The 24,521-nt window shown below is 34.8% G+C and overlaps 1 protein-coding gene across 2 annotated transcripts; it reads right to left on the reverse strand.

Moving 5' to 3' along the window:
- Positions 1-4,766: 4,766 nt before the first annotated feature.
- Positions 4,767-24,213, reverse strand: LOC128557080 (heat shock 70 kDa protein 12A-like). Of its 2 annotated transcripts, XM_053543682.1 has the most exons (10): positions 24,178-24,213; positions 21,987-22,098; positions 13,360-13,457; positions 12,256-12,400; positions 10,085-10,233; positions 9,605-9,829; positions 9,144-9,297; positions 8,638-8,772; positions 8,150-8,358; positions 4,767-7,409 (listed from the first exon to the last, which is right to left on the reverse strand). In XM_053543682.1, the coding sequence occupies exons 3-10, from the start codon at positions 13,360-13,362 to the stop codon at positions 6,696-6,698; spliced, it is 1,734 nt and encodes a 577-aa protein (XP_053399657.1). In that variant the 5' UTR covers positions 13,363-13,457; positions 21,987-22,098; positions 24,178-24,213; the 3' UTR covers positions 4,767-6,695. The 2 variants fall into 2 exon arrangements, with proteins under 2 accessions (XP_053399657.1, XP_053399658.1); XM_053543683.1 differs by lacking the exon at positions 21,987-22,098 and having other exon boundaries at positions 24,178-24,200.
- Between the last annotated feature and the right edge of the window lie 308 nt (positions 24,214-24,521).

Genomic DNA, 24,521 nt, shown 5'->3' on the forward strand with positions numbered 1-24,521 from the left:
GGGAAAACCAACATAGTGGGTTTGCGACCTCCTGTGACAGTTCTAGTTACATATGTTGTTACAAATTCATGTTTTCAAATCACCATTTACTATCAATGCAACTATTTTTTATATCTTGTCAGGATCCATGCTGTTCGCTTTTAAATCCTACTGCAATTAGAGAAACCGTTAGCGAACAGCATGAATCCTGACCAGACTGCGCGAATGCGCAGGCTGGTCTGGATCCATGCTGGTCGCAAAGCCACTATGTTGGTTTTCTCATGGCACGGCTCACATCAGTATTTCCGACAAGGACTGCATTCATATTTTTCGTTTAAACTTTCTATTTCCATTCCGCCAGAGTAGAAAACCAGGATGAAAGTTTGTACTGTCCGTCGTTTACTTAAGGTCTTGTAAATTGATAGCCATATACGTTCATAGGAACTTAAAACCAGTTTGAAACAAATACTGTGCTCACGGTGAGCTATTTTGATTACTCACCGCTCGATACCTGTTCGTCCGTCCATACTTTCATTCGAAAGACATCTTCACCGAGTTCAGTTGAAGTAAATGAAACTTTGTCTGGATATTCTTTTGGTGGTCCTCTACCCAAGTTATTCATACGGTTCCGCTTGGTTGCACATAGAGGTCACCAGAGCTAAAAATGATATCTCCTACACCGCTGCTTTGATTTTGATCAGTGATACATTACAAGGACTTTTTTTTCAAATATTCCGAATCGAAATAAAAGTATGTCCGCCAGAGTGGGTGTGGTCACTTCTCTCTATATGTATATATCGTGAAAACTAAAACCTTGTCGGACCCTGCTTCCCCGATTCAGTTGATCACTGAGTGGCTCTACAAAGATTTTTCAAATTGGTGAGCGATCTATGTTAGACAACAAAAAAACACTCACGAAATCCGTTAAGCTACATAGTGCTGTAAATAAAATGTAATTATTTAATAATTAAACGTAAATCTACATGTTTATTCAATTCGATGCATTATAGTAGTGTTATCAGACTGATTTCCCCAAGTTCATGTGGGAGGAAAAAGTAGGTCAATGGGCTGTGGTTGGTCTTTAAGTCATCTTGATTTATTAAAAAGCAATGGCTGCCGCGGGTGAGCCTATTTCTCCCCTATGATGTGGTACCAAAAACTTCGAAAATCTTCCCTACTGCATATTTCTAGTTATACTTGAGCAACTCTGAGCGATATGGGGCCATCATTAAAGCCCTGCTCCGCGGCTATTCAAATTCTATTGTGTGTATGCAACCCATGATTACAATAGGTAACAGTTAATAGACTAATTTAACAAGCGTCACTGTTCATAGTCAGAATTTCCATGCTCTTTCATGATTTTTCAGTGACAAAGGTTAAAATGTAGGACTGGAGCAGGTCTTTAAAGGTCCGCAAAATCTAAATTCCGCTGTAACTTAGAGTTTAATGGATTTAGTTTATACTAATTTTCTATCCTAAGATTCAAGCTTATTTGAACCACCCTCGAGTCTGCTTCCTTGAAAAGCCAGTACTGGTGTCATATGAGCGGGCGTGGTCGTGACCCCAGTGGGGCTCGAACCCACGACTCCTGGACTGAGCGCCGACACCTTAACCACTTGACCATCTCTTCCCTTGCAATGGATTTGAATTATGACTTGATAGGTAATAATTTTACAATTTATTGTTTATTAAAGTGTCACATGTATAACTATGCAAACAGTATATACATATATCGGCACGTGTTTATTTTCATTTTATGATGAATTTTGTGTGATTAACTGTACGGTATTTTATTGAAACAATTGATTTAACAGGCAAACGGGTTAAGATTTTTATCATTTATAAATTCTTTCCGATTGAATAAAACCCAGTATACACACTTGGAAACGAACATAAAACTCTGACAAAAACGAGTGAAACCTGACATGATGATAACATATAAACCTCGTCTGATTTGGATCATAATTTAAAATGTGCAGAATTGAGAGGCTTAACACCATATCAAATATTGCCGCAAATATAATTACCATTACATAAATTACCAAAACGTAATCAAAATAAAATGTTTTACTTGTCAGAGTAACATATAAAAAATCAAGAAGGCGATGACGGTCCAAAATTTCTCGGGACTTAAACAGCTTGCTCTCTGAACCTTTTCTTTATTTTTCACTTATTGGCAGACAGAAGTGTCACGATGGCGTTAAATCGCTCACCTGAGTTTCACACCTTCCTTGACTTAATAATTTTGGTATAGAGTCACCAAAGGAATATTGCTGTAAAATTATTTCAAAATCGCGTCAGCTGTCAGAAGAAAATTTCCCATTTAGACATCATAAAAAAGAAATCCGGCCGTTGTTAGCCATCCTTTTTAAACAAATCATAATAACGAAGAGAAATAAGACGAGGATCACCCAAAGAATATTGCTGAGAAATTATTCTGAAATCGGGCCAGCTGTTTCCGAGTAGATATTCAAATGCTGCCAAGTAGTCAAACAGGGAAAACGAGCCTGGTCCCTTGGTGGACATATTTTCTAACGAAATATAATGTTCTAAATGAATTTGTTAGAGGATTACCTAAGATATATTGATTTGAAATTATTTTGAAATCGGACCAGCGATTTCAGAAAAAAAAAAATGTTTCAATAAATATGAAATATTCATGGCCATTGGCGGTCATGTATTTAACGAAACAGAATTATTTGAAGTAATTTGGTAGAGGGCCATATATAGAATATTGCTTTGAAATTACAATGTACTTTAAAATCTGGCCAGCGGTTATAGCTAAGAAGTATTTCAAAGTATTCCATAATGCCGTATTGGGAAGAACTAGCTCTGCACTCTAGTTGCAATGTTTGCAAACGAAACAAGATGATTAGAAGGAACTTAGTAGAGGGTCACCCAAGGAACATTTTCAATATGTGAAACTTACAAATTAACATAAATCAACATGGAAAATAATCGCAACAAACTGAATATCCTTCGTAATAGAAAAGAGTTGTGTCAGGACAGCAACGCCTGGCTTTTCAAAATCTACGGATCGCGGGGCCGTGAGATTGTGTCAACCTCTGATCTGACTCATGCGGGGAAGTTGGCAGTTTGTACTGGTACAGAATCCAGGAACACTAATTAGGTCAACTGCCCGCCGTTACATAACTGAAATACTGTTGAAAAACGGTGTTAAACCAAAACAAAACCTTACTAACAATTGCTTTACATATTCTTCGAAAAAATGAGCTTAAAGGTCCATTACTAAAACCCGAACGAGTATTATATGAAAACTAGAGTTTGTAGCTGAGCCTTCCTATTTACTGAAAATATGGCTCACTGCATCAGATCTGACCAAATAGTCATGAGTATGTTCACGAATAACTAACAAATAAACAAAAAATGTTGCCTATGTCAAACCGAAAGTATGTTTTCCGACTGCTTACGAACCCGTCGAGCATCTTCGGATTTTTTCGGAAGAATCCTCCGAAACGAGGCTATAATTTATAAATAGATGCAAAATATATTATATGCCCAAACGATAACGTGATTTACAAACTTAGCACATGGATTTCAACAATTTTGTAACTCACAAAACCTTCATAAAATCATTCTTATAATACAGGTAATGAACAGCTATACTACAAGTTTGCGGGAGGACAATTCAGGCCCTTCCCTAATAAAAGTGTTTTTACAACTTCGTCTGCAAACGTTTTCAGTTAATCTTTTTTCAGTATAGTTTTAAGAATATAAATGAATAACTGTCTTACACTGCCGAAACAAAATGTGATTGAAATTTACCTAAATACACTGATTTATGTACATATGGCTACATTAATTTAATAAGATTTTAGACATTAAACACATTGTCTTGGCCTAATATATTCACTGTCAATTTTAAACATAAATTTTGTACATTTCATATTATTCGTGCAAGTCGTGTATAATTACAATCATGGAAATACAGTTATTTTGTCGCGCGTCTTTAGACGGATATTCGTTTGAAACAATTTTAAAATCACGTGATCCCGAAGAATTTCCGACCGATTACGGAAAAACGATAAACATGAAAGTAGGACAAAATGACCCCCATGTCAGTCTAAGAAAATACAGAAACAATCATTTCTTTCTCTGTTCTTGTGTTGATTTCAAGGGAATATTGCACGGCTATCATAATGTTTAGTACTGTATTACAAAATGTGTAGTCTTTTTTTAAGATTTATATCTATTCATTTGTCTTTATTTTCCCACACCTTTGTCTTTAAAAGTGCTATGGCAAATGATATTGCGTTTTTGTATGAAATATTGCTTTTGTAATTTTTATATCATAGGGCTGGTCTAGATTTCTTGTCATTATGACGTCAATTTTCAATGAAATTTACCGAAATGTGACAAATTAAACGAGTAACATAATATAGTTTCGTATAAGTCTAGTTTTATATATTTTGTTCTGCATTATCCTTTTTCTCTTTATTTTTTACGTTTTCAACTTGAAAGTACATTGCAAAAGTATATTCCTGTAACACTATATAAACACTATTATTGTTAGTTTTAGGATGTCCGAAAGTGTAATATTGTCCTTTACCTCTGGCAAAGAGTAAAGGTTTATCCTGAGACAAAACCATTTCCAAGAGGCAACGTTTTAAACATTACTAATCTTCATCTAAAATTAAAACTTTATCATAGAAAATATGTGAATCTTACCTGTCAAATCATACTGAATATGCACTTTGTTTCCTCCAACTGTTCAATTAAAACTTTCAAAAGTTTCAAAAGTAACATGTAGCACAAATACATAAAACTGGTATTGCATTGCATTTTATTTACAATATTACATATCTATGAACATTTTATTAAAGCATATAATTCAATGTTTCACACTTAAGTTTTCTCAAAAAATCGCTTGCAAATAATTTCGATTAAACATATTATATATAGAATGCGCCTTAATCTGTACTTCCGGTTATCTCTCTAAAGAAATAATTCACATTCACCCTGTAATACTTTTCTATGTACAAATTGTATTTTCATTTCGTTAAACACAAGAAAAAATGATATAATATTAGGTTATTTAGCATTGTTCTGTACAATACGGTGATATATTTGGACGAGTACCCAGCTGAGAAAACCATATTGGACGAGCCGCTAGGCGAGTTCAATATGGTTTTCTCAGCTGGGTACAAGTCCAAATATATCTCGTATTGTACAGTACAATGTTAAATAACCTTTTTATTCTATATCTATTTTATCTTACTATAATAATAATTTAAATTAAAAATGTTTCACTGAATATTGTATTCCTGTCTTTTTTTCCCCGGCTTGGTACGAGTGCAAATATATAATTATTATACAGAACAATGTTAGACCTTAAATAACCTTTTTATTCTATATTTATTTCACTTCATACGTAATATACGTAATTCATTGAATGTTGTTTTTTCTGCGTATCATCATTAAAAAGAGTATAAGGTGCAACCTCCTTACAACACTACGATTTGGGTGGTAATAATACTTGGCTCAGATATTATGCCCACAAACATTGTCAGCAAGTTTGGTGAAGATCGGATGAAAACTGTTAGACTTAAAAGAGCGGACAAGGCTAAATTCCCCGTTTTTCGAGTAATTCAAGGACTATAATCAAAGAGTGCCTGGTACAATTTGGCTGGTTATCGAAACTGGCCGAGATGTAATGCCCAAAAACATTCTCAGCAAGTTTGGCGAAGAGCCGACGAAAACTGAATTATAGAGCAGACATGTTTTGGATGCTGACCGCCTGTCCGCTGCCATTCATAGTCTTTTCCATTTTGTTTCTAACCGTTAAACAAAAAATGCCTAGGTAGCTATTCAGACACCAATTTCTAGGTTTCGTCCGGAACGGTTTCTTTTAGCGACGTTTCAGATATTCCAACATCTGATGATCTTTTTTACTGTATTTAGTAATGAACGTTTTAATATCTAAATCAGATAGCGTTGTTATCCCTTGAATCGTTTTTGTGTGTTGTAAACAAACAAAAAAAACAACCAAAATTAAATCCAGATTTCAAGACGCATAATCAAACTCTGTACACAGAGCGCCTACTTCAACCGATTTACATTCGGAACATTTTCACGCGTTTCTGGCTTTATCATTTGTTTAACATGGGACTGTTGAACCGTCCAAATACAGAAAATACAGGATTTTTTGTACGCGCGTGCGTCCAAATACAGAAAATACAGGATTTTTGTACGCACGTGCATCCAAATACCGTAATATAGTGTACGGTCACGTGTTGCAAATGAACGTTCGCGATTGGATAGATAAAATAGGTATAGAATAATTCATCTTAATACCGCATATCTGTGACACTGCCAATACACTTTTTGTATCACAATCTATATACACATAGCACTGTTAGCAACAATTTCAAATACTCGATATCTGCAACAAATTATAACGAAAGCATCTAGGATGAAAACATTTTCTTTCGATTGTGACGATGATATGATATTTAAGCATCACACAAATCAATATATTCTAGTGGATATGTGTACATTTTCCATCGGTATGAAGTGCTGCGTAAGAACAACAAAGCAATACTTAAATTTGTACATGATGGGTATAATCAAAATGCAATTCAATCGTTCCAAATTTTGATTTTTTAAATCATTGTGGTGTGCAATAGCGTTTTGTGTAAAGAACTGACACAATAGTATTGATACAATAGTAATGCACACCTCTTTACTCGCTATGTCTATGACAGGAAATCAACTTTCAGGTGTGTGATATTTCCTGTTGCAACCTCTTTGCACTCGACATCAATTTCAGTTCCGCCAAAAATCATCTTCACGGTAACCGCCCGACCTTTACCTCTACCAGAAACAGGAACAGAGAATGTGCCAATCTTTTGGCAACCAACATCATCTATGAAACCTGGATTCTTATACGTCGAAGCATAAATATTCATACCCATTGCGGTTTGGTCCTCTAAGAGAGTGGTGTACGTTTGTTCGTCCTGGGGTTCTCCTACCACCAATGTTTGTCCAGCTTCTGCAAGTTTAGAAAAAATATTCGTACATATTTGCGAACCATCGGATGCTATTGACATTCTCGAGATAGCATGTTTGGTTTGATCAAAATTCTGGGAGATGTCTGTTCCGTAAGTATACTTGCTGACTCGTTGGGAGATTGTAGCTGGACTATGGCCAAAAATAACCGCCCCCTTGAGAACAGCAAGTCCTGCTTCATCAGGGATGATTATTCGTAAGCCCGGAAAATGATTCCTAACCGTTTCTTGTAACATCGGCGATTCAGAAAATCCGCCTACCATGAGGACAGCTTCTACCCCGCTGTTGGTACTTTCTCGTAGCAAACCCTTCACGTGTTTTACTATGCTGTTTACTGACGGCTTAAAGAATCCTTTCACGACAGCAGGATCCACTCGCAATTTGTCTCCCACTAGTTTCACCTAAAATTGTGCGAAACAATACATTCATTACTTACTGATTTTCTTTTAGTTCTACATGTTCTGGTCAGAAAAGTTATACTTTATAATCATGTAAAATAGTGAAGAAATTACATCGTGATAAATTATAATTAGATAATAAGTTGTATATATCGGCAGTGTATATTTCTTCAAGGTTTCTCATTACATTAGTTTACATTGTACATTGTATCTCAAGTTAAGGGTTAAACTTTTAGTTTCCATTTGGGTACGGACTACAAAAGTCTACATAAAAGCATCCTCCACGCAAACATATATTTCATTACCAAATAAAATTACCCAGACGACGATTTGTGATTTCATAACACTTTTCCTTCCATCCGGTGAAATGAAATTCACTGGCCGGGTGCGTTTTTCAGAGACATTTTTCCATGATTAAGGAGGCCTAATTTGATTTTTATTCACATTTTCGAATTACAATGTAGTGACTTTTATGGATAAAAGACGTTTGATCACCAATTCCGATTATTTAGACGTGTGGAGAACTGTCACATATTTTAATATGGGGACGTTAACACGCACAGACAATTTGAAAATACTCCGTCCATCAAACTAACAGATTTTCATGATTGGGGGGAATCTTCCACAGAAAGAACTGCAATTTAGCAGTTTCTGCACCTACTGCACAACTCGTTTAAAAAACGTTGATAAAATGTACTTTATATCTATTTTATTAAAATAGGTATCCAAAACATGATGTATACCTGATTCGAATACTTTGTCTTCTTTATTGTTTCCTGTAACGTTTCATTCCTCATATCCTTTACCAAGTCAGCTAGTGCTGTTGGCATCCTGAATGTAACTTTAGTATCTTTTTTGGGCCCAATTTCACGCTTCTTAACCTCAAAATCTCGAAACAAGTCAATGTAATCTTCCATATGCATGTCTTTGAATTTTGTCATCACGAGAGAACCTTGAGAAAATGTACATCTGTTAAACTATGCTGCTAGACTACTTTCCTTTGTTTACATTAGAAATTAGAATTTCATTTATCAAATATGCAACCATGATCATGGAAAACAGATACATTTGATAGTGTATTAATATTACTCATATCCGAGAAATCTAATTCTTTAATGAATCATGTGTGACATATTAGAAGAAATAAGATACAATGTAATTATCTATCCTAATACTAACCATTTATTTGAAGTATACCCGACGGTAGAACATAACTCGGAGATTAACATACCTGCAATTTCTGACAGGAATTGAAAGAAAGCGTCATCAACTTGTACTCCTCCCCATGCTCCTCCGCTGGCCTTGTCAAGTTCTTTAAGATTGCCGCCACTCATAACCTCATGTACAGTGATGTCCACAGTTCCACCTACAAAACAAAAGAGCAAATAGATCAACCTTTTTCCTTTAACAATATTTCATTAACTTACACAAAACGTCCTATGATGAACCAAATACAACTTCTTCCAAGATATTCCTGTTATTCCATATAGAGATTTATGTCCTCTTTTAACACACAAGTATCTATTATCAAAAATAAATCCGCGGACAGTTTTCGCTATTAAGTCATTTTTTGCACATATTTTCAGTAGAAACGAATTTACCGTATCTTTATCTTATTGTATGCAATTGTATACATTATCTTCCCTTAAACGAATTCAGGTCTTCAGAATCAGTATCAGATATAAAGAGTAAGTATTTAACTATGAACCGTCATGTTTAAATCGCATTTTAACTTACCTCCAGCATCTAGAACAAGGTATCTTTTGCCGGGACCAAACTTTGATAGTGATGTTTTATCACTGCCACACTTTTCTACCGGCAGATGGCGACAGTATAAGCTGGCTGCTTCCGGTTCTAAGGCAATGGTTAGCTTGTCTTCTAAAATCCCAGCCTTAACAAAGACAAACAATCAAAATTACCATTTGTAAATCAAACCTACACGACGATCCTAGTAGTATAGGACACAACAAAGAAAAATAACAACAGACTCTATTTTAAGCGCCATTATATAGTTGTGTAATTATTATTATATGTATTTTGAGTAATTTATCAGCCTTATCACATTAATATTTCTAACATATCTATTTTTCTGGCGATTAGGACAGTTTATTTATAATGCAATGAAGAGCACTTTTATTATTCTCCGTATTTATGCTTCATATTTGAAAAAAAATCAACATAAAGCAACTAAGTTTTACCTCCTGTGCCGCTTCCCTCATAAACTGTTTGGCTGCATCGTTCCAGATGGCTGGCACAGTGAGAACCCAGTGTATGTCTTCATCCCGGAGTCCACCACCAGCAATACGACTCTCCGACAGTTTTATAAGGTCGTCTTTCAGATATTTAATGCACAACGAGAATACCGTTTTAGCCAATAACTTTTTACCACTAGCATCTTCCAACATAAGATTTCTTCCAAATCCCTTAAATGTACAAAAAGTGGAATTGTCTTGATAAATGCCGCCATGTATTTTAAATTAAGTAAACTGGCTAACTTAAACTTAAACAATCAAACAAAACATCCTGTTATCAAATCTGTTACATAGATCAAGTACTAATTGTTGAATATTATGATTTACGATCATATTTCGAGCTGCAGAACTAGGTGTTTCTTAATAGCTCAGTTTAAGTAAAACTTTACAAAAAGTAAATTCCTTACTACAGAAGATGTATAATACCTGTCCAAAGAGCTTCATTTTGAATCGTTTAAAGAAGTACCAGGGCTCATGCTCTCCATCTGTTGCTAGATCAGCATATTTACTCTCGGCTTCATATCCGAAACTATCTAGCGTTTGTTTGTCTGATTTTATCAACGCACATGTGGGTCCTGACAAATAATGCATTTAGTTTGAGTTACAGTTGTATACTGACAAATAATGCATTTAGTTTGAGTTGCAGTTGTATACTGACAAATAATGCATTTAGTTTGAGTTATAGTTGTATATCGTTATGTTACCGTTTGTATACAAGACGGGGCAAACTAACATTTGTGGTCAGCTGTATGATACGAAAGACCCGTGGTCACATTTCAACTTCATTATTTCACGATTTCTGCTTCATGATTTCACGATTTCCACTTCATGAATTCACAAATTCACGATTTCTGCTTCCTGATTTCACGATTTCCACTTGATGAATTCACGATTTCACGAATTCACGATTTCACGAATATTCTATTTCATGAATTCACGATTTCACGAAAAAAAAACTTCACGATTTCTTGATTTCACGATTTCATGATTTCACGATTTCTTGATTTCACGATTTCCACTTCATGAATTCACGATTTCTGCTTCCTGATTTCACGATTTCCACTTCACGAATTCACTATTTCATGAATTCACGATTTCACGCAAAAAAAAACTTCACGATTTCTTGGTTTCACGATTTCACGATTTCCACTTCTTGAATTCACGATTTCACCATTAAACTTCACGATTTCATGATTTCTTGATTTCACTTGTTCTATTTGGCCTATCCAATTCAATGAAGTGTAAACGTAATGAATGGTCTGGGTTACAGAGGATGAGTTTATACTCCTGCATACGTCTGTGTGGAGGTTGGGGAAGGGTATTGGTGCCTGTACCAACACAGAGTTGGGTACTTACACTAAAACATGTATGAACAAAATAAGATGCCCAAGTAGCTTTCCTGTTTTAGACAATTCCAAAATATATAAGTATGTTTATTATGCCCACGCCATTTATGGCGACGGAGCATTAAGCCTTGCAGTTGTCCATCCGTCAGTCCGTTATTTTGGAATCCGTCTTTCCGTCCATAGACACATTGGTTTCTGTTCATTTAAAAGCGAATGCTTGCATGGATTGAATGTATATTTTGTATGTATATCCTTTCCACGCCTGTAACGTCTAAGCCGCTTTTTTACGTTTTAAACGGCCCTCGTGGAAAGGCCGTACTCTTGATCAACTCAGTTTGCATACCATTTACACAGCAGGTGACAATAGCTTACATGTGAATAAGATGCATCGCTTTTCATTTAATAGCAATAAATAATGCATTCTAAATGTATTGTTTGTAAGTCTATTTCCTCATCAGTTGAGGCATTTTCGGCCAGTTTTCACTTTCAGTACCTAAACCTGGTTGTACAATTATATAACACGCCATCTTACATGTAGCGAATATCACCCGCGGTTTTCTATATCATACATTAGTCATGTGACTAATAAAATCGCGAAAAGTTGAAATTGTACTATAATTATGAAATCGTGAAATCGAGAAATCGTCAATTCTTGAAGTGGAAATCGTCAATTCGTGAAATCGTGAAATTTAATGGTGAAATGTTGAATTCGTGAAATCAAGAAATCGTGAATTCGTGAAGTTTAATGGTGAAATCGTGAATTCACGAAGTGGAAATTGTGAAATTGTGAAATCGTGAAGTGGAAATCGTGAAATCGTGAATTCATGAAGTGGAAATCGGGAAATCGTGAATTCACGAAGTGGAAATCGTGAAATTTTATCATGAAATCGTGAATTCATGAAGTGAAAATCGTGAAATCATGAAGCAGAAAGCGTTAAATAATGAAGTTGAAATGTCACCACGGGTCTTTCATCTATTCCTTCTGTGTGTAAAACGACAGGTTAATCGGGGTATGGTGGGCTGCTTTACGCGTCGAGTTAAATATCATAAATATCCTTTTTTAATATAAGACATATCTTTATATTATTCATCTTATAAAAGTAACAATACGGAACGAAGCTTAAGCATGATGCGACGTGACTAAAACTTTATTTCAATGTACAGTTGCGTAGAAAAGTTTTATTCACGGTCTAAGATCTATGAGTTCATAATACCGATTTTTTGTTTAACAAATTAAAATGTGCATAAAACCTTTGAGTGATACCAGCTGTCCCCCGCTCCAGTTCTTCGCAGATACTTTGGTAGCGTCCCTTTCAAACTCATGTTTGAAGGAAAAAGCCCAGCCAGAGTATGTGGTTCCGAAGTCAATTGCAGCGACTAATAACGAGTTTCCGGCCTAGAAAATAAAATATCTAATTTGATTAGTATGTACTTTTAGGATCATTTGTAAACCAACATCCTATCAAAAGGTAGAATTTACCAGACTGTGCGTGTATTCTGTTTTAATTAACTTCTGCTATTATATAACACAATTAAACGTAACCAACATGCTAATAAGGCATATTCTAAAGATACCTGTATCAACTGATACAACAGGGTTAGTGTAATATTAAATGCCCTGCTAAATCATGCTTTGATTAGTAAAGAGCTCTGTATTCATAGGTCCAGCAAGACCAGGCCCCAATTTCATGAAAAAAAAACTAAAGTAATTACTTAGCTAAGTTTGTTATTTCAAACGGTTATGTTTGTCCTATATGCTGACTTTTTCACCTATATCAGAGCCGTGTATGACTATTTCACAGATCAAAACACAACAATTCCGAATTTTACAGAAAACGAAGTATAGAAATAAGAAATATACATAAGCAAATACTTAAGTTCATAATATCATGCTTAAATAGAAATATTATATTTGCATGAGTACTGCAGAGTACTAAGCAGTATAGTATTATTTACCTATAAATACATTGTTACAGAAAAAAAATCAACATTAACACAGTAACCTAATCAATGGCACGATTTTAAAATAACATACTTAACTAAGTAATTACTTAAGCTTTTTTTTTCGTCAAATATGGGCCAGAAGCCGAAGTCTCTATAATGAATATCGGTCACAATGACCAAGCAATAGATACAGTATGGGGGCATTCGGCAGGCAATGGTTCATAACAGGGTCACACAAAACACATTCAGATAACATACCGCTTTGTACCTGTATAAATGTTGCACATCTACACTACATAAAATCCAGTAGACACGAACATTGTTTTGAAAATTTAGACATGTAGCAAAAATGATTCAGTAATAAATCAGTAAAAATGTTTAAATGTTTGATAATTCGAAATAAAATCTCACCATTTTTAGATTGTCCCCAATATGTACAAGTTTGATTTCAAGGAATCAGGCTGAATATAACTTCCTCCTTCGTTTTTAAAATAATTGTCGATACGTGTCTGAAATACAGATTTAAAGCAAACGTTTTTTGAAGACACTGTAACTTATCTTTCTAATTTCTTATTATCCAGAGTGATTGTTGACGCCTGTTTAGAGACAATAGAGTGTTTGAGATTTCAACCTTCGCCTTCCCCTTCAACGTCTCTTGCGAAGTTAACGTATGGAGTTGAAGTTCGATTAAAATTCCTTGAGATTTCAAACTTTACAGTGAACCTTACTTCTTTTAATCCGTCCATTCAATTTATCTGTAATTATGATCGTTTTTCTCGTGCATTTTGATATCAATTGTCCGAAAGTGCATGACTTTTACAAGAGGTTTTAAAAATGAAAATACAAAAAAAAAAAACATTTTATATAAAATGATGTCAGTATACAATGCACGATTGTAAATTATATATGAGAGGAAATAAAAATGATAATCATATCAACGTATTTTATTGTTGATGGTGTTCTTGAAAGATATTACTGTTAATATTTTTAAACAAAAACATGAGACACCAACTACTGCAAATGCATTTCTTGATACTTTGAAGTTAACTTAAATATATGAGATAAAGCAAACACAAAAGGCTGTTGACTAGTATTTCATAGTTTTTCTTAAAGTTTTTTTTTTACTTTGAACTGGTACTTTGTACATCGAATTCCTTAAAATACGCGTTTTACTTGTAGACTGTAGATCTACCTGCTGAAAATATAACCTTTTAAAAGATATGTTGATAACATGAGCCAATATACACAATTTATGAATACATTTAACAAGCGATTTGAAACAAATGTAAGATACTCTCGTGATATCATACGTTTTGGCATCGTGGCACTCAGTTTGACTCTGTATAATGCCAAACTCTCATACAGCACAATATAATCGTGCCAAGTCACCATGTGTTTAGCGAAACAGTCAAGAACTGTTAGGTGGAGACGAAAATTGTCGCACGATAACATATGGCATATACACGTATTTGTTTGAATATACTGTTTCATCAGTAAAGCAAGTGCAGATAAAGGAATTTTGATTAGAGGGACACCAACTTTAAACAGAGGGGTCACCCATCCATGGTTGTGGGGGGGGGGGGGGGGGGGGGGGGGGGGGCTTAGTCACACCAAGTTTCAAGACCGATTTTCTTCGTAAAATGTAAGAATCAAAGGGGGATTGACCCACAATGCCCTTCTGCTAGGCTCTGGGTCCGTGCATGTAAAGAATTGAGTTATCACATACGGCTAACAGGAAACTTCTCGCATCATGATATCATAGATCTGAAATTGTCTGATACTTCAGAATTTTTTTTTCCGTCTTACTAGTACCATTTTATGTTTATAATTAAAACGCAATTGTCTTGAGTGTCCGACAGAAACGGATTGATTTTTTTGGAAGTTAAAATAAAATGTTCTACCAAATGATAATCGCGCGTTATCATTAATTTTTCAAGTAAAATGACTGTCATGCCATGTGCCTCTATCCAGATTTCATTCTTTGATGCCGAGTATGTGGACAGAGTAGATGTACAAAGACTGAAGTTTTGACTTTCGTGATATCACATCTTCGGACGTTCAAAACTTCACTTCTTACGACAAAAAGGCCTTTCTGGTTTAATCAATACCGCCCGAGGACACAAATATGCCGTAGAAGTTAAAGTCTGAACAAAATCACAAAGTTTCTCAAAATCAGTTGATAACTTCATACTTGCAGGTTCAATTCAATGTTTATGTATTTAGTTAAAATTATTAGCCAAACAAAACGTCATTATTCTTATACTTATTGATAGTGTTTCGCATCAAATTTAGTCCAATTATACATATGGATAATCGAATAACTTAATAAGCAGAAATCCTGAAACTAAGCTTTTTATTTAACATAGTTGTGGCAACGTTAAATGTCGCAACGCCGCTAAATGTCGCAACCACCGTTATATGTCGCAAGGTTGACGTTAAATGTCGCAACCACCGTTAAATGTCGCAAAATCGTCTGCCGCTAAATGTCGCACCTTTAACGTTAAATGTCGCAAAAATTTGTCCACCGTTATATGTCGCAACTCCAACGCTAAATGTCGCACAGCAAAATAAGGTAAGTTAAACAGTTTTTACAACTTGGAGATAAGATTGGGTAATGCATGCTTGCATGCCTCAGTATGCAATGTGTTGATTTTGGAAGGGCTGAAATGACCTTTCACTCTAATCTGCACGTTTGCTTTTCAGTGGTTCCGCACCATACATATCTTCTATATATAAAGGTTTGAGCACTAACGTAGTACTCGCCACAGTACTAAATTTATTTCAGGTCTGAACTATGTAATTCTAAGGAGTCCTGTTTAGCTCATGAGATATTAAGCTCGCGCTCCATATTGTCGCGCGTTGTATCGCATGTCTTGAGTCGACCTGAATTTCGTTACACAACAGCCCGGGGGCCAGAAATTGTTTATAGGAGGAGAGGGGAGGGGGCACCAGTTAAAAACAAAAGCGTCACCAGCGACGTGCGGTAGGTACAGGGTTCCTCTATCCGTATGTGTGGGAAAGTTTTTTTATGAACAGGTATGAAATGCTGGCCTGTGGTGCATTTTTGTCTATTTTTTGACGTACGTACTACAGGGGCACTCCCCTTATTGTAGGTGGTTAGGGTCTTTTCCCCTTCACAATACAGGTATGGAATGCTGGACTTTCATTGCAATTTTTGTTAAAAATTTCGGTACATGGGGGGGGGGGGGGGTTATGGGAGGGAAATTTTGAAAAACAGGTATAAAATGGTTGCCTCTGGTGCATTTTTGGTCTTAATTTTAAGGTATTGGAGGGGTACTCCCCTTATTCTAAGGGGTCAAGGGTTTTTCCCCCCTGGGGAATTTTGAAATATAAGTGTAAAAAGTTCGCCTCTGGGGCGTTTTGGGTCTACATTTTGAGAAAATATTATTTCCAAAATAGTCGGGTGCAACCTAGATGAGTATAAGTCACTACTAAGCCAACAAGGATGGGGTTGGGGTGGGGGATCGGCTCGGACTGCGATCCGGGCCTGTTACACAACAGGATGTTTAACTACGCGACACGAAGACTGTAACTGTGTTTTGTACCAGCTGTAGAGAACCGTGCGAAGATTTTCTATTAATCAGCCATGTATTCTATTTCTTTGTTTGGAGGATTACATTTAAAGTCATAAGGTAGCTATTAAGCTTCAATGGCGGAGAAAGATCCTGTGCGGCCCTCTGTACAATTTTTTAAGTAAAGCGGAAATTTTGATATTGTTTTACTTTTAGTCTCTTAAAATTGTTTTGTTTAGTCTCATTCCCCTCATTATCCTACTTTTCCGCCTACCCACACATAACCCCCTCTCTCTCCCCCCCCCCCCCCCCCCCCCCCCCACACACACACTCCAGAAATGTAAATATTTATATTTTCTAATAATTGTCTTGGTGCTGTGTGTTTGTGTCTTAGATTTCTGTGTCGTTATTCAACCCGTTCCCCAACCATACCCAACCCCCACAAACATACAACATCATTACCAAATTGTATTTAGTTAGAAGAAACATCAGAATATTTCTGTCCTAAAACACTGGTCCTATTACAAAATAATAAATATTTTTCTTGCGTGACAGTTCAAGCAAGGTGTGGAACTCAGGTGAGCGATCTAGGGCCAACAAGGTCCGCTTGTTGCTATACGTAACAGCATTTATCATTAAGATAATTATTTGTATTACATAAACCTGTTATTTTTTCTTCACTCAAAAAACTAAATATACACAAGGAATTGATATTCATAGTGTCAAATAGGAAGTGCGACATTTAGCGTTGGTGTTGCGACATATAACGATGGGCATTTTTGCGACATTTAACGTTAAAGGTGCGACATTTAGCGGCAGACGATTTTGCGACTTTTAACGGTGGTTGCGACATTTAACGTCAACCTTGCGACATATAACGGTGGTTGCGACATTTAGCGGCGTTGCGACATTTAACGTTGCCACACATAGTAATGAAGCGAAGTCTTAGGCTTACTTGATATTACATGGAAAACTTTAGTAGCAACGTTTGATATAAATAAAATACACGCATATCGGTGACGTTTTACCCCAAATATACATGAGAGACGTTGAAGGGGAAGGCGGAGGTTAAAATCTCAAACTTTCTAATGTACTTTCAAAGTTACCCGAGTTTATGCTGTCAATATTTAAAAGAATCTAACTGATAAACCAGTTCATTATATTACAGTGTTATTTTAGCATAGCACTTCCAGCGAAAATCTGACCTGTATTAAGAGTGGAGTGGAGTGGAGTGGGAGTGGGAGTGGGAGTGGGAGTGGGAGTAAGAGTGGAGTGGGAGTGGGGTAAAGTAAAGTAAAGTAAAGTACAGTTAAGTAAAGTACAGTAAAGTAAAGTACAGTAAAGTAAAGTAAAGTAAAGAGGTAAAGTAAAGTAAAGTAAAGTGAAGTAAAGTAAAGTAAAGGTAAAGGTAAAGGTAAAGGTAAAGGTAAGGTAAGGTAAGGTAAGGTAAGGTAAGGTAGGGTAGGGTAAGGGTCACGTAACGTAACGTAACGTAAAGTACAGTACAGTACAGTCAGTACAGTAAAGTAAACGTAAACGTAAAAGTAAAAGTAAAAGTAAAAGTAAAAGTAAAAGTAAAAGTAAAGTAAAGTAAAGTGTTTGTTTATTATAGTGTCACCCATACTAAAAGAACAGCATTACTTCCCGATTCCTATTTATTTTTGTAATTTTAACGCCATATATTATACATTATACATTAATAAGTGTAAATGATATCAATTGGTTAAGTTTCGAACAAATGTATTTGTTGATCAAAATCTGATTAACCACCTTTAAGCTGATGCGAGGGAGTGTGTCGGTTGCTTTACATTATATTTTTTCTTATTTTCAGACTCAATCAAACAAAGCATGTTTTTTGGGGGTTTTTTTTCTTTTTTTTTTTTTTTTTTAATTGGTTGTACAAAATTTGAAGTTTTGACATTCGTGATATGACATCTTCGGACGTTCAAAACTTCACTTCTTACGACAAAAAGGCCTTTCTGGTTTAATCAATACCGCCCGAGGACACAAATATGCCGTAGAAGTTAAAGTCTGAACAAAATCTCAAGGTTTCTCAAAATCAGTCGATAACTTCATACTTCCAGATTCAAAGAATATACTGGCTTGGAACATATTTTAATGAAAACTGAAACTGAATAATTTGATTAAACGCCTATTTCTATACAATGACATATTCAGTCAATCAGTGGCGTTGTACATAACAATAATAATAATAATAATAATAATCATAATAATAATAATAACTTTATTTAAACAAACCGTCATGACTGCACCCTACCCCCTGAGGCCATTTTACTATGACGTACCGTTTGGGTCAAAAGTCTGAAATCGCTCGAGCGGTACCATAATACACGGTAAGCGTGTAAATTTACACGCTCACCGTGTAAATTTACACGTTAAGCGTGTTTTTTACACGCTTAGCGTATACATTACACGCTAAGCGCGTAAATTTACACGCTCAACGTGTATTTTCGTTGACCCGATTCTAAATTTAGAATTCGAGCGAATAGACCAATCAAAATTTAGTTTAGAACTGCAAAAATGACTGCATTCACCGCGGACCAGTATTATGATCGTCTTCTGGATCCATATGAAAAAAATGCAGACAGCAGTAGTTTCTTAAACGAGTGTATATTATTAAATGGGTAATTCATAACTACAACCAAATGGAGAATAATTTCATTGAAGAAATGGATAATATTTATTTCCGGGTAGCCAACGACCGGCTGCGCGAAGTCCCAGTAATGTATATGATGCGTACCTGTAACTAACAAACTTACACTGAAATGGATAATAATTTATAACTACAGCGAAATGGAGAATTATTTCATTGGCGAAATGAATAATATTTATTTCTGGTGGCCAACGACTGGCTACGCGAAGTCCCCGTAATTTATATGATGCGTACCTGTTACTAACAAACTTATAAATGAAATTGATAATAATTTATAACTACAACGAAATGGAGAATTATTTCATTGGCGAAATGAATAATATTTATTTCTGGTGGCCAACGACTGGCTAGGCGAAGTCCCCGTAATTTATATGATGCGTACCTGTTACTAACAAAGTTATTACTGAAATGAATAATAATTCATAACTACAACGAAATAGAGAATAACTTCATTCACGAAATGGATAATACTTATTTCTTGGTAGCCGGCGACCGGCCACGCGAAGCCTAGGAAATATATATTATGCGTTTAAATTTTTTTTCGAGTTAAATCATATTTTATTGCTTATTACTGTTTACATTTATTCTAACAAACATAAAAAAATGTACATGTACAGCCAAAAAAATAAACAAATGGATCGGGCCACAAGTACATGTAACTAACAAACTTATTACTAAAATGGATAAGAAATACAATGAAATGGAGAATATTATTTCATAGCCGAAATGGCTAAAATTTGTATTACCTAAATGGAAAATAACTATATATGGAACATTTAAAGATCAATTATTTAAACCAAAGTATTTGTTTTATTTCCTTGCTCGACCTCGCAGAACTTACAACCTGCCGCAATAAGCTTGCATGATACTTGTAATATAATTAAAAGTGGAAGTTGAAAATGAAATATTCAATTAGTCCAGCCTTTCATTTTGTATCCACTTATACTAAAGTGGGGATCAATTCATTCCGTATTCAAAAATAGTAATCATCTTAAAATTGTTATTTATCATTTCTATTGATTCTTAGGGGGGGGGGGGGGGGGGGGGGTAGCAGCAGGGAAGGGTGTTCTAGACTTGAAATCTTGTTCTATATTTTGCGGTATTCAGCTTTATCATAATTATTCTATTAAATTACGAATAATGACTTTGCGCACGATACATTTTCGATATGAAAATGATCCAGCATATAAATATAAAAAATGAAAAATTATAGATTTATATTAGCAGGAAGGTCTAATATACGTATCAGTTGTTCCAGATATTAGGTATTTCCCATTAGTAAGTAGTTAAAGTCCTTGATTCATATCTAACGAATTTACATTTTTTGTTATTACACTTTCATCGTTTTAAAAATAAATGTCCATTAAATTTCCAAATATATTCTTACAGATTTTAGAATACTAGATATCCTGTGAAATTTTTATTTTCGTTTCACAAGACAGCTCCGCCACGTGATATATTAATCCGTGTTCGTTCATATATAGTGGCATTGATGACCGAAGGCATTAAATTGTATCATATCAAAGCCATCTTATATGCTTCAGTAAATTTTATGATCCGCTCTAATTAGGGAACCTCGAAAGGATCTTGATAACCTAGGTGACATATGTTTTATCATGTCATTTTGCGTAACAGTTACGTAATGATTTCCGGTAGATCACTTAAAACAGCAACTTCAGTGACATGGAGCCGCTCGATTCCCCCCACCCCTCCCCAATTATGTACATGTCATTCAAGTCGGAGAAAAATAATACTATTATTATTTATATATATATTATTTGAGGTTGTAGAAAAAATAGATATATGATAACAAATGGCATTTTAAAATGCAAAGTACAAGTTTTATATGTGTATGATGTGTGGAATTAGACTGGAAATGCTTGTTCTTTTCTGACGAAAATAAGAATAAAGCAGGCTTTTCAGGTAAGATATAATAAAAATATATATGTCTTTAATCAAAGCATATATACTGTAGAATAAATTACTTGACTGAAATCATCTTTACAGTGGCAAAACAATTCGTAATATAATGAAAATATTATGTATGTTTCCTTAAAAGTAATAATTCAATCATAAACTTTATAAATATCTTCCTTTGTAACCTGTATTTTGATTGGCTAATTTATTTAAAAGTGTAACTCAAGCGAGCGATACGCGCTAAGCGTATAAATTTGTACGCTAAGCGTATATTTTACCCGGTAAACGCGTAAAAATACACGGTGAGCGTGTACTTTTATAGATCTACCGATTGAAATACACGGTAAGCGTGTAAATTTACACGGTAAGCGTGTAAATTTACACGCTAACCGTGTATTATGGTATCGCTCGAGCGATTTCAGACTTTTGACCCAAACGGTACGTCATATTTTACCCCTATTGCCGAATACCAGTGCTTAAAGCCTTACATGGTACGCCCAGACGGGCTGTATATAGAGGTTCAAACTCCCTGGTTAATGGTGCCATCACTTATTATTTTGAAAAAAGGAATACTACACACTATCCTACCCTTATAGCCTGTACCAGCAAGTACATTTAATTCAAAATACCTTGAAAATATAAAATTTAAAAGCTATCACGTGCTGTTATCGCATATAAAACAATTATAAAAAAAAACAATACCATGAAGTCTCTGAAATACAGTGTCTTGATATTTTTTGGAAAGAATCAAGTGATTTACTTTTGCATATGACTATCTTCAAATATTTTATAAAGACGCCATGATTTCATAACTATACATGTGTTGAAAATAGGTTGCTTTGAGCAGGCCGGTAGTTATAAGTTAAAAACATGTGAGCAAAATGTAATTATTAAAAACAACTATTTAATCTTACCATTCCTTTGAAAAGCTTCCAGATGTGTACACCTTTCTCTTCAAAGAATAGTTGTTTGAGCAGGCTGAATATTACTTCCTCTTTCGTTATCAAAATAATTACCGATGCGTGTCTGCAGTAAAGAAGTTTTTGCGTTATTTATATAGATTGTATATTTTACAGGTGTACTGTTAGTCTTGTTTGTTTACAACTTTGAAATTACTAATAAACTTTGATAATGTGGCAGTTGACCTGAATACAATCGACACTGTTTATTGTCCAATACAGGTAAATCCAATAATTGCTTTGCAATAGATCTGTGGCGGATTATCTTTGAACATCCCTGGACTTACTGGACTCAACTGCCACATTATCAAAGTTTATTAGTAATTGAATATTGTCCGTAAGTACTCACAAGCTTTGATAATGTGGCAGTTGAGTCCAATAAGTCCAGGGGTGTTCAAAGATAATCCGTCACCGATCTATTGTAAAGCAATTATTGGATTTACCTGTATTGGAAAATAAACAGTGTCGATTGTATTGAGGTCAACTGCCACATTATCAAAGTTTATTAGTATTGACCTGGCATTCATGAATATTCCGTATATTTTCGTAAATTAATTTTCAGTGTATGGACCTATACAGCGATAAAACTACTCCATATGTAATTTTCTATAGACGTAATGTCGCATGTGCATCTCGTGGTTGTGGGTTCGAGTCCCACGTTTGGTCATATCATTTTTTTTTTTCGAAGTTTATCTGCAAATTTAATAGGCAGGAAAATTGCCACGCTTATCTGATCAAACTTATCAAGTTTTTATTGTTCATTTATTGAAAGAAATTCACTTGTATTCAAGTTAACAGTTAACAAAAATCTTTGAACGTATCTTAGATAATAAAAATGATAATACACTAGACTAAGACGTCGTTTATTATTTCTCCTTGAGAAGGAATATCTTAATTCAATAAGTCACACTTGACTGAGCTACTGATGTCGAAAGCTGTTGTAATTACAAGCTGGTCAATTAAACTCCATGACCTTAGAAATAACCTCTGATGTTAAACTATTCTTTCTCAATTGAGGTGACTCCATGGATTACACAATACTAAACCCGAGGATGATTAACTGATTCTTTTATTTCCTCCTGAACATAACGTATGAATATTCACCAGATAGACATATATCAGCAAATTTAAATGTAAACAACCAAATATTATGGTTACCTTCAAATGCATGGTTAATATGTGAAAACAAACTCCATTGTGACCCTCTAATTATGTGCAACGAATTCACACATGGAATCATAATAGATTGACCAGGTCAATGTCTTATTGCCGTATTTACTCTACTGATAGAGGTAACAGATTTAATTTGTTGTTGGGTTTAACAATTTATGTTAAATAACTAGCGTAAATATTTACCTGATATTTTTTGGCAGTATAAAACAGACATCGCAACCAAAATTTTACAAGATGGTCATTTTTATATTTATATAGATGTGCCCTAGAAGGAACTTTTGGTATGCTTTAACTTGTTGTATAAGAGACGTTGATCAAATTGACTTGTTTATGTAGTAAAAGAAAGTGGAATTGTTGATGTTTCGACAGGAAAATCTAACATGTGATAAAAAGAATATTGTATTTGTGACTTTCCACATTGAATTTATTAAACTCGTTGAATAAAATTGATACGATGCTCGGCAGAGCCTCGCATTTTATTATTTTATTCAACTCGTTTAATAAATTCAATATGAAAAGGCACTCATGTAATATCCTCTATTTAATGTAGGCGTTGGGATATACGGAGGTGATTTCGAACCGGCCCAGTTGCCCGACTGAAAACAGTGGAATATGCCACATCACGGACACATGTCTGGTTGAAAACAGTGTCACCACTTTACACCGGACTGTCGCCTATGAAATAAACTCAAAACGTTTCCCCGTTTTTAAATGATTTTCTGCAACTTTACCTGTTAGATATTAGGGTGAAAAAACATTGAAAACAGACCTATGGTTAGAGAGCAATACATACATTCGTTACATTTACCAAATATTTTTACTATCTTGTGTAAAACGAAAGCATAGTTTAAGTCGCAGTGTTTAACAAAAAACGGTCTTATTTAAACATTTTTGTATACAAAAAGGAAACTGCTTAATTAACATAATAGAATATATTTATTTTATTGCTTCCGTGATTTAAATCAATACTTACCATTTAATCCTCGCCGTCTTTTCCATATATCTAGTTAAACAAGGAAGTAAATTGACTTCCACGAAGACAAAATGGGTAAATATACAATGTGTCACAGGGTGGTAAATCACAGATAAGATTATAATAACAGGATACTGTGGTATTGGGTTCAGGGTCAAAATAAGATATTATAGGAATTGAAAATCAAGATGTTAGGTTTTTGAATCGGTGTGTCAAATTTGAGAAAATTGCAAACACCAATATTTACGTAATATGGCCACTGCAGTTTGTATACTTTTATCATGAAATTTGCGTAATATGCTTATTCCGCTCAAATTATATATATATATATATATATATATATA

This window comes from Mercenaria mercenaria, chromosome 5 (genome assembly GCF_021730395.1).
Source record: "Mercenaria mercenaria strain notata chromosome 5, MADL_Memer_1, whole genome shotgun sequence".
In the NCBI taxonomy this organism is placed as follows: Eukaryota; Metazoa; Mollusca; class Bivalvia; order Venerida; family Veneridae; genus Mercenaria; species Mercenaria mercenaria.

Coding starts and splice junctions, on each gene's coding strand:
- LOC128557080 (XM_053543682.1), bottom strand. Junction 9,830..10,084: donor AAATGAAGCTCTTTGGACAG/GTATTATACATC, acceptor TGTACATTTAAG/GGATTTGGAAGAAATCTTAT. Junction 9,298..9,604: donor TGAGGGAAGCGGCACAGGAG/GTAAAACTTAGT, acceptor GTCTTTGTTAAG/GCTGGGATTTTAGAAGACAA.